We start from the raw sequence: 12,192 nt of genomic DNA on the forward strand, positions 1-12,192 counted from the left end.
TAGCTACTGAGCATTTTCTACTATAACAATTTGTGAAGGTTAGCAACTATGTCTGCCTAACATGGTAAGAACTGCTTAAAAGACAAATGATTGATTATGATGAAGTACACAAGAGTTTTAGCCGTTCAATTTGTCTGCCCTCTTCTCACCAGCACAATGTCATTTCCGAATATCCAGACACTCATAGAGGGAGAGTGAGGGGATTTTTTTTGGGCGCCTTGAATACATTTTACGTTTTTTAAATGCGAGGCCGCAATCCCATTTCGGAAGCCTGACCTCACTCGTGCGCTGACGGTCGCTGTGTGCTCAGCCATGGCATGCCCGTATTAGATTCTGCAAAGCCCTTTGGTCTGGGACCGTCAGCGTCGGCGGCGGAGCTATGGATGGATTTTTCCATCCCTCCCTCCTTCCCTCCCCCTGACCTTTATTGAAAACCGTGTTGCACATCACTGTGCCATTTACTTTCTCTGGTGCTAAATAATTTAGCCTGAAAGAGTTCCTGCGGGTCCCTCCGAGTACTGTGCTGGTTTTCTTTAAACCCCCCCACCCCTCCCTTGGCGCATGACACTGCAAAAGCAATCTGTACACTTCCTCTCTCTCACGCACAAACAGTATTAGATATAGAAAAAGAGAGGGGGGGGGACACCAACAACACACATGCTAGTAAGTAAATCACTCCAGACTTATCAAATGTCCTCAGCGTGTAACCCAGGGTGACATAAACACGAACGAAAATAAATAAAACGCGTGAAATGAATAAATAAAGACGGTAATAAATAACACAGGTGCTCACGTATGGTGTTTGCATGCAGGACAGCTGGTTCCCTTTAGATCACAAAAGCACCTGACTGAGATTCCAGTGGCTTGAATCAGCGAGGAATTCTTAAGCCCTGAGTCATGGGGTGTTTCTCTTCTTAGCCCTCCTCCCAGGCAGGCACACACACACACACACACACTGGGGATGTTGACATGAGAGCCGATAGCAGGCCACAGGCAGGCCTCCCCTCCCGAGCCCGAGGCCTCTGCCTGTCCTCAGAGCTCAGAGCTATGGCAGAACAGGGGGAGGAAGAAAACTCAGTTCAGATGAGAAGGGACCGGGCAGATAAGTGTGGACAGGGTAGGATGACAGACAGCTTTCTGGCAGTGATGAGGGGAGGGGAGAGGAGTGTGTGTGTGTGTGTGTGTGTGAATACATGGTGAGAAAGAAATGTGAAGCACCTAAAAGTCTTGTGATGGCTATGGCCACCATTGACAAAGACACTGACTGAGACTGTCACTTTGAACACTCTCTCTCTAGAGCGACAATGGGCGTTGCACAACAATGGCTCTGGAAAACATGACCCAGGGTGATCTGTGGAGACAGGACAGCATGACAGAAACAAGTGTGGGTGTGTTGAGAAGGCAAGTGTCTTTATGACTTCTCTCAACACCCACTACCACGAGAGACCTTCACCCTAAAAGCGCCCAGAGGGCCCAGACAATAAGAGGGTCCAAGGCAACTCGCACACCCAAGACAATAATCGGGTCACGCTGGCACGCCGGTGACGTGGGAGCACTAGCAGGCCAGGCCAAAACAAACTACAGTCTTATCTCTCCCGAGCAGAGGCAGCAAGATTAGAGGAGAAATTGTGTTGCGGCTTCCTATTATAAGAGCTGGGGGGGTTTTATGGGCGAGAGCTGTAGGGAGTCATCCGAGATTAAATTACACAGGCTAGGAACATCAAATACTTGAGGGACCGGGAGGTAGTGGAGGGAGGAAGGGAGGGAGGGGGAGGGGGAGGGGGGATTGGTGGCTTCAGTCTGCTACTGATACACACAGAGGAGAGAGAAGGGGGGAGGGGAGGGAGGGGTGTGCACAGCACCGCAGTGGCAAATGAAATCCATCAATATTGCATCGTCTCATTGTGCAGGCCTTTTTCCATGGGAGATGATTCATGACACGACAGTGGTCCTTCAGGTAGCGCTGTAATGACCTTTAGGCTGCAGGGAGGCTCCATGCTCTTCTGAGGGATCACATGAGTCCATGTAAAGCCAGTGTGGGATGGAAGGAGCCTTGATAAACTGATATGTTGTGATACTTTGTGACTGATGTTTGTGCTCTCTCCACATACTTTGTATTCATCCTTTGCATCTGCTTCCGTCGGGTTCAGTTAATGTAGTTCACAAGCACTTGACAAATGAGGTTTTTGAATATGTGCGAGTAGTCTGTTTTGTTGTCTCGTCAGTGAAATGGCCGTAAGGGTGAGGCCCAGCGCTGATGGATGGTGGAATTGCCAGTGCTTAACTATCTTGCCAAAATGAACATTCTACAGCACGGCACTTACATCCAGGAGAGCCTGCAATCTGTCACCAATACTTCCCAGGCCTACTTGTCCCAAAAGATAAACAGAGAGAGAGAGAGACAGAGCGGGACAGAGAGAGATACACACACAAACATTGTGCACACATGAATTGTGCTTTGGTATCACCTTGGGAGTTCCCATCTCTGTCTTAGCAAAACAAGCTGTGTTGCCATGGCGATCACACAGTCCACAATGGGGTGTGGTGTCAGTGTGAACACCTCCAGGAAATATGAGAGGTATTTCTGACTGGATGGTCACATATTTTGGAAACTTTTGGACACTTCCCCATTCACTCAGCACCTTTGTTTAAAAGACTACCAAGAGGAACTACCTCCAAGTTAGCTGCTGTTTCCCCAGACTCCACTCATCCTGGAAAAGGAAGTATTGGATCATAATCAAGAAACCAACAACAAAATACATTGCACAACTCTGATACTACTACTATGTAGAGACAATGGTACCAGGAAACAGTCCACAGACAGATGGATTAAACGGAGCCTTCTGTATTAAAACATGAAACCTAAAACCTGGCAACACCACGCTGGATTTACTGGACGCCCTTCATGCCAGCGCTGCTCTCCAAGAGCACAATGTACTTCATACCTTTGTACAATAGTCCCTCCCTGTTCCCCCTGTGAAGGCCATTAGCTCTGTCCCTCTCTCTCTCTCTCTCTCTCTTTCTCTCTCCCACTCTCTATCTCTCTCTCTCACCCTGTCTTTCTCTCCCTCTCTCTATCTTTCTCTCTCTCTCTCTCTCTCTCTCTCACACACACACACAGACACACACACAGACACACACACAGACACACACACACACACACACACACAGAGCCCTGCCCTGGTGTGATTGTTGGGCACACAGGAGGAACAAATACTCTCACGAATACTCTCAAGACTGCATGAATACTCACAAGCCTGAGCCATTTAGCTGCATTTGGTGTTAATCTGTCACACAAGCACAGGGAGAGAACGTTCATCCATCGCAAGCTGTAAGATATAAATCATGTAATCCTACATTTACTGACAAGATTTCTGAACGACTCAGATATTCTGTGACTGCCTACATTAATGTAGTGGTGCATGTCTTGCAGATACTGTGGATCATGTCATCTTTCTAAGGGCAGGATAACATCCACGTGTGGTTTTTTTTTTTTGCTCCTGAAGGCCGGGGAGATTGGATAGTGTTTGGGGGTAGAATTGCCTGATGAAATCCCGGCCTACATGCTGCTGATATTACCTGGGTTATGGCCCCCACATATGGCATGTATTGATAGAGTGCCTCTTCGTCGAGGACTTGCCCAGTGTTCAAAACCACCACGGGGCAAGAAAGATGATCCTTGGACTCCACGGTGAAAATGATTTGGCAGCGCTTGAAAGTATGGTCTGAGCGAAGTTCGAATATCCCCCCCCCCCCCCCCCAAAAAAATGGTTGAGGTTGAAGTAATTTCCTCTTTATCAGTGTATGGCATCTCATAACATTGAGGGATTGGGGTATTTTCATCTATGGATGGCATAAAGCACAGTGTGTATGTACACCCCCCATTCCCTTAACTTAGTTTGCACCAGACAACACGGGATATATGAGTATAATCACAAAGATTCCAAAGCACTATCCTCTTCACCGTCACCACAGGAAAAACGAAATCTGTTACAGATAAGAAATGTTATCTCCCCCAAGGCCCCAAAGACATTCCTTCTATATGCAATGTGCAGATGTGGGTTTCTGATCTTAAATGACTTTTAAAAGCCATCACAGCTCACAGGTCAATGAGAAGATTATGCACTGGAAAGAGAAGGTGTTGTGTTAGTGTCACATATTCCCTAAGAGGTCATAGCTTATTGTAAATGATTCAGTGCCTCTACTGATTTGACATCACATGACAACAACAGTGATGTCACTTAGCACAAGGGTTTTCATATTATTATTAATTTAAAATATCATCACAGGAGACGACATGCAGAACGCATCGATGTGTGTGTTCTGGTTCTCCCAGTTCAACACAACGTCATACAAAAAACGAATTACTTATCCACAGGCTGTGGAAGACACGAGGAAGCTAGACTTTATCTTCCTTCAGTCACAATATACTTTGGAATGTCTTTTTCCTTTTTAAAATGCCCAATGATATACATCACCAATCAAGTTTTATATACCTTGTGTTTCTATTCTGTACTGCTGAGCAAACTTTAATGTTCACTCCTCAATTTGGTTGTGGGGTTTGTTATAGAACATAAACGTTATGAAGTTTGTAGCAAATATGACAAGCCTGTATTCACATACACGGTATGTAGTTTGTAGCAAATATGACAAGCCTGTATTCACCAGCAAACTGGAGTCATGAGACCTTGTGCAATAAAGTGCTTCTCAGTGAGGTCATGCAATCTCACACAGAATACTGGGTCTGAACTACAAGCCTAATAAATCACAAAGGTATTTCTCTACATGGCAGGGTGTCACAGCAAGACCAAAGTCCCTCAGAATTGATGAGAAGAATAAATGTAGGCCTATTTCAACCATACTTCCAACTCAAGCCATTGGAAATGAATATGAGTATGTTAAATGAGATATGGATGCTGCGGCGCTAGCTAATTCGATTTAGCACCAACTAAAAATAATGCCAGCAGACCACAGACGTTAGTTCACCAAAATCTGCTGGACTAATTCTGCCGTGTATTGGCCCTGTAAACATGCCCTGAAACACCATTCAACACCCCACACTGCATGCGAGTCTGTCTGTGGGTATTTTTGGCCACAGTTGGTTTGACCCCAATCAGAGTCAGCAGAATTATTCTACATGCTGTACAGACTGAGGTTTGAAACCAGCCACAGACCACAAAAAAAATCATCTGTTCACCCCAAACCACCACTAAATGTGATTCTCCATTAATGAATGGAAGTGTGATATTTTGTTGTTCACCACCACAAGAGAGTCTTCCAAACGAATTGTAACACTGGCAACCAAAAAAAACCGACTCTCCTGAAGACACAGTCAATTCTTCACAGGCTACACACACTCGTCAGTGTCAAAAGGTGAATCACATAAGACATAAGCGTTTGCCAAATTCACTGATCCCCGAGCCACAACACACAAGCACACTGACCAATGGCTAGGCCGCACAGCATGCTGGGAAATCTGTCCCCTATCTTGGGCCAGATCCAGCTCTCTCTCTCTCCAAAAGCCTTCCCAGTAGAGCAGGCCAACAAATAAACAAACAGGCTCTGTGCACACCACAAATATCATAATCTGGCCTCCCCAAACCGCACGCTCAGTGAGGCTTTGCACTTCAGCTGTGAAAACAAAGTGCACATTGGGCAGAAGATTGCTTAGCACTGTTGGTGTGGCCTAATCGGCAACAGGCTCTTCATAGTGTGAGCAAAGGCAGGGGTGGGGTGTGTGTGTGTGTGTGTGTGCCTGTGTGTGTCAAGGGAAGAGGGGGGAAGGGTGTTATTTGCACTCGACCTTTACCACATATAGAACAGCAAACGCAATTACCCCATCAACAAGTTAAGCTGTTGAAACTTTAAACCTAAATGAATGTTCCGTCTGTTTGGGACCCGGCACGCTGTTTTATGTGTACATTTGCAGACTTCACGTGACCGGCTTTTGCATAAACACCACAAGAGAGGGCCTCGCAGTGGCCCAGCCTGCCTGCTTTGGCCCACACCACTCTATATGTCCTCGTACCGTAGAGCCTGCCCAGAATAAAGAGCCACCATCAGCTGTTCAGCAGTGAAGTGAATGAGGCCTTGGTTGACAGGAAGTTGGGTCGACACCAGGTACAGTGTGCCCTCTTTTTTTTTTGGGTCACCAGATCACCTCAGTAGCGGTGAGGGGTGGCCATTGCTGCGGCCGCTCCTGTGCCGAACGGAATGCATGTCTCTCATACATGCTACATTCAGCACCCCAGCGCAGCCGGGAGACGCGAAACAAGCCCCTTCTCCAACCCCAACAGACATCGCTAGCCCCTATCGTTGGCTCGGGCTAGCTAGTCCACCATCTGTCCGTGATCGCTCGCGCCGCCATTGAACAGTGACATGCCACAGAAGTCAGCGCTGTGCTATAATAAAGGCTGGGGACGAGATGACACTCATCAGCTGGGGGGCACGAACCCTGAAAACACAAGAACCAGCTGAGCCACAAGACCTCAAACTAAAAGCTCGGCCATTCAAGAGGGATCAGCCATATTAAAAAACCCTGTGTTAATTACATTCTGGCAAATATATGCCATAAGCAGATCAACTGTGACGTGAAGAAATTGCAATAACATCCGCCCACTTCTTTACTATGCATTCAACAGTCTTGGCTTTAGTGTGATGCACACGATTGGTGTTAGAGCAGTACAGACTTAAGCTCACATGATCGACTTTCACATGTTTGGCCAACCCCTAAAGGAAGCTACAAGTGGTCTCTGTTGAAGGGTGACCAAGGAGAGTAGTTCAAAAGAAAATGCAAGTAATACTGATTGGGACATTGAAGTCTACTCGACACCTTAGATCGAACACATTCAAACAAGACACTCCACATGAAGACAAGAGCATTCAGCTCAACCAGCTGAAACATCAGATTTCTCACTGTAGAGTTGTTAAGGGATGCATAGCTTCGTTCTCGTTTCTATGATTAACGTTTCGGACCCATTATGATACATATAATTTGAGTAACTCAAAAAAGACATTAGAGGGATATGCTTTGACGGAAGTTTATTTTATTGAAAAAGGCCAGGGTGCAAATATGAAATTAAAAAAAATAAAGACAAGCATATATTTTAAGCATTTTAATACAAACTTAACAATATAAACTATTTCAGTCCCTCTTGACATGTAAGACACTGACTCAAAATACTTTTGTTATACTGTATTTTTATCAAGTATTGCACAATGTAGGTACAAAATTAATTAATTTATATTTATATATAAATACCAGCTCATATTTATATATAAACATAAAAGTCCTTTAAACTCTTAACAGAAAATACAACTCTTATGTTTCAAAAAAGCAAATATTCCTATCCTTTAATTCCAACACTAAGGAATATTCTGTACACAATCTTTAGAATATCTGATCTAAAAGATGATTTTCTTTAACAATTTTCATTAAAAAACAAATAACAACATAAAGCTGCAGCAGCCATCACAGATCACTGGAGTAGTAAAAAGATATAAATGCAATACCATGTCGTAGAAACAATATATACTCTGATATTTTACAAACTTTGTACTCAATTAAATTATACAATTAGAAAACAGACCAGGTAACCCCATAATATTTATTAGTGCCAATTTTTTTTCAGTTTTTTTCTTACAAATAAGGTCAAGTCTTACCATCTTTAAAACACTGTAAGATCTTGAACTTCCTATTTTTTTTCTTTGTTTTAGAGTTATTTTCTTTAAACGTAGTAAAAAAATTATTTTGTGCTTGGTTGGCAAAAAAAAGAAAAAAGGAAAACAATAACAATGATGCGTGTCGATGCGTAAGTAACCAAGCTTGCACTCGTTTGCACAAGCTTTTTGTAAGGACTAACTCAAGGGGGCGGAGAAGATAAACACCCTTGGGCACATGCTCTTCCCAGTGACTAACAGGACCTTGTGGTTGATGTCCATAGTTCTCTTTTTTTAAATATATCTTTATATATATATAGAATTTGATTTCTCCCATAAGTCCATTTCTAATGTGCGTTATTGTGTATATTTGTTTCTTTTCCTTCACTCTTTTGCCAACATTCATTCATAAATACACCTTCATTTATTAGTTAGCCATGACTGGCTGGAATTGCTGGTTAGAATACTGCATGTTGCTCAAACTGAAGTTTAGGCCATCCATGAGGGACTTGTCGTTGAGGCTCCCGTAGGCTGCAAACATATCGAAGGCATTATTGTACTGGAGGGGGCTGAGATTGAGGGGGTTGTCACCTCCAAACGCTCCTCCGGCACTGCCTGGGCCCTGAAGGTTGGGGAACACAAACTCCTTAGCATTGGGGGACAGTGCAGAGGCTTTCTGCTGCTGTTGTTGCTGCTGCTGCTGCTGCTGCTGCTGCTGCTGCTGGGTGCCCAGCCCCAGACTGTAGAGTGAGTGCATCGAGGTGGACATGGCTTTCTGCTTCAGCAGGTTGTTCACATTCAGGCCCAGGTTGGTGGGGGAGGTGCGGGCCACCTTGCCGCCATTACCGTTGCTGTTGCCATTGCTAGCGCCACCGCGCCCACTGTTCTTCATCTTGGTGGAGCCAAACTTGGTGGCGGCAAAGGTGGCCGTGGTGAAGGTGAGCGGTATGGTGGAGCGCGGCAGGAAGGAGGGGCTGACCGCAGCCGAAGACTGGCCGAAGGGTGGCGAGGGCGAGCTGGACTCGGACGAGCCGCCGCCGACACTACCGCCCACCGGGTCGCTGATGGGCATGAAGACCTGCGCCTCGGGGTTAAAGCTGTTCTTGATCTCCCTGTCCAGCTCGGAACCGTTCTCAGTGTTGTCGTCCACGTAAAGGACCTTGACGGGGCCCTTCTCGCCGATCTGGTAGGACACCTCGAACGGGTCGATCCACACGCTCAGGTCCTGCGGCAGGTTATTCCGCACGTCGTCGATGTCCAACCCACTCTCTTTGGCCGCCTGCTCCACCACGGGGTCTACCTTCTCCCCGATGTGGATGCACCTGAATCCTGAGCCTTTGTATGGCTTGTCTGGGTACCAGTGTCCCTCATACTTCTTCTTCAGCTGCCTCTCGAGTTCCTCGCCAAAGATATTCACGCGGCGCCGGGGGAGTTTGTTGTACAGGTAGGATATAATGAAGTTGAGGGCTACTTGGATTTCAAGCTGCATAACTGCTTCACGGTTGCGTATGGGTTGCGCGGGTTCTTCCTAAGTAGAGTTGTTCTGGCAGAGTGTGAAAGCTCCAAGGCAGCGGGTGGCAAGTTAGGGCTGAGCAGAGAAACTTTGAGTGGGGGGTGGGGAGGAGTGAAAAGTGCTGGTGACCGTGAAAATGTCTGTCCCACAGGGGTTAGTCTTCTTGATCCTTAAGTGGAGGAAAGGAGAAGCAAGATATTCAAAATTATGTAAAGGTCCAAATGCATGGCTTGGCTTTTTTTTTTGCTCTAAGGATAACAGCCTAAGGACATCCCAACAGACAAAAACACCAGCTGGTACAATGTGCATTAAAGTAAGGCTAGTACATTTATAGAGTAAGTGGAAGGTTACATGGGTTTGTAAAACCAATAGGATACGCTACAAATAAGATGTATCTGACCTAAACGGAGGAGGCATGCATAGGCTACATGGGACGCTGAGTGAAACGGTATTGTACAGTATTCCCATGTCGCTGTCCCTTCGACGTGACACAGTGAACGAAAATGTTACTGCTCTTGCCAAAATAAACACCCAAGTCTACGTTTTTATGTCCATATCAGAAAAATGTTGTGTAGAACTGTTGCAGGAATGAGACGCTGCCGTCTAACGTTACCATGTTATGGTTAGCGAAGCTACATTCTGTTTGGTTTTTCAACTATATGACAACAGAAGATTAAAACGGTTGCATAATCTGCATTCAACACTCGTCACAAACTTCTCCACGGAAAACGCCTCGATGGAAATGTAGAGCATTTAAACACACTGCGACACATATATATATTGCGCAATAGATTATCTCCTTTCCCTTCTAGGCTGCGACCAATAGTCGGCGTTCTACGTTGGCCAGGACGCAATTAGCCAACCTATCTGTAATTAGTTTATGACGAAATGACTCAGCTTGGGTTTGCGAGATGACCTGAAGATGACTTCAAGCCATACACATAGACGCCAGACTAGTCCAGACATGAAGCCTTTTCATGTACCCTTTCGTGTTAAATACAAATAATCGAAGCCCCCATGATCCGTTTAGCTTGCAAATTGTATCACTCTGACTATTTTGATAGGTACAAGCATCTTATATGGGGAGTACTTATGGCAACGGATTCCGTCGCATACGCATACGCATTTTGCTCCACTTGTTATGCTTCACATACAGATCACTCCTGCCCAACAACACTAGCCACATCATCTAGCTAGTTGTCTAACGTTTACTCTAACTGACTGGCCCAATGCTAGCTGGCTGCAAACCTGGCAAGCTCACGTAAGATGAATACAAATTGGCTGTGCTCCTCAGCAGTGCTATCCAAGAGCGTCTACCGAAAACCAAGACTACCTCACAAACTGTACACTAAAGGAATCAGCAGTTTCTTGATTATACTGTTTACGGAGACATTTTGTTATGGTTCTGTGGATTTAGACTCGATTAGTTCTGGAAATATGTTGACGTTTTAGCTCCGTCAGCTAACGCTAACGCTGTCAGCTGACTAGATTGCACATTTGAGTTGTTGAGCCAAGTGGATGAAAAGACAGCAGCAGGTCTGTTTTAAATCTACACTGGCCAACACAGGGTAATAATAGCTTGCTTGCTAATTCTGACGTTAGCTGACATAGGTAGCAGTTGGATTAGAAGAGGCTGTCAAACCTGGCTGGCCAGCTGCATAGAAAATACACATTTGGCTATGCCATCTCTGTTCTCATATAGATAGCAAGCTAGAAAAAGATACCATGATATCAGCCAAAGGGTTCTTGAGACGTTGACTTGACAAACATGACACTTTACACATCACAGTGCACTTACAATCTGATTCGATATGTAACTGATGTCAATACTTACATTCAAGGTGGCGTCTCGGGAATTCTGGAAAGACCTCGAAGATGTACTGACTGCCGTCAAATATAGATGAACTAAATAATTCTTTCACTTCGAAAAAAAAAGTTCGACTATGTGTTTTGTTCCAGTTAGGTCAAATGCGTATTGGCGACTTGTTTCGAACTATTTAGGGATATTTGTCTCTGCAGGCCACTTTACTCCCGTCTGCCTGGGAGTTTTTACAACTCTGTCCTTTATTGAGGGGCTTGACTTCAATATATAGCAGTCCTCCGCCACGGACACAGTGGAGGCGGTGATACGGCTTTCGGAGGTCAACAAACCACAGACTCACATGATTGGACTATTTTTGTCTGTCGTCACAAGTTTCATACTAGAACTCGGATCATGATTGCCTGTTTCTAAGAGCCAATCAACAATAGATCTGAACAGAGGTCTTCTATGCAGTTAGTACCAGCGAAATTCCATGTGTTCATGAATTTTCTAATGTTTCGAATAACATTTTATTATGTTAGTCCTCACATAAATTGGAAGTTTCCATTGTTCATGTGATTGATAGGAAGCCATACCGTAAGCTCGTACAGATGCAACCCACTCATAAGACAATATTTGCAATAATTCCAAGTATTTTACAGTTGCCTTGTTATGTTAAAATGGAAGAAAATAAATGGAGCACAACACAAAAAACTGTCAGTACACATACTGTCAGTACAAAACGATTACTGTGACAATTAAATAGTACAGAAAAAGTACTTTGGCGGAGTAACACTAGTCATTTGGAATAGTGGAAGTACTTTGCCCGTGTGTTCTTTACTGTGATAAAACAGACTGTGCCCATTGGTGGAGGCATACCGATGACATCTTGATAGGTAGCCTCACTGTGACTCAGTGGTAGCAGTGTTTGTACACGCCCCCCTCTTGGTTATTAAAAGGAATAATACATCCAACGTATTAATAACTCTCTTACGTGGCTGAATAGATATTACGTTGGAATATTAGATTGATTAGCATTTGCTCCGAACATTGTATTGTCATTTCAAAACGTTTATGCTAAATGTAGGCTAATGTGTAGCCTACACGGACTACATTACACATTTCTGAAACACTAGAGCCAATAGGAAGGTGAAGGGTAGTTATAACCGATGGTAAACAAACCATGATTCACTTAGTTACACATTTGAATACTATTGTT

General features: G+C 44.6%; 1 protein-coding gene across 1 annotated transcript; it reads right to left on the reverse strand.

Moving 5' to 3' along the window:
- Positions 1-7,026: 7,026 nt before the first annotated feature.
- On the reverse strand, positions 7,027-11,242 carry tob1b (transducer of ERBB2, 1b). The gene is made up of 2 exons (XM_012814620.2): positions 11,007-11,242; positions 7,027-9,341 (listed from the first exon to the last, which is right to left on the reverse strand). The coding sequence occupies exon 2, from the start codon at positions 9,146-9,148 to the stop codon at positions 8,087-8,089; it is 1,062 nt and encodes a 353-aa protein (XP_012670074.2). The 5' UTR covers positions 9,149-9,341; positions 11,007-11,242; the 3' UTR covers positions 7,027-8,086.
- Between the last annotated feature and the right edge of the window lie 950 nt (positions 11,243-12,192).

This window comes from Clupea harengus, chromosome 23, assembly GCF_900700415.2.
Source record: "Clupea harengus chromosome 23, Ch_v2.0.2, whole genome shotgun sequence".
NCBI classification, from domain to species: Eukaryota; Metazoa; Chordata; class Actinopteri; order Clupeiformes; family Clupeidae; genus Clupea; species Clupea harengus.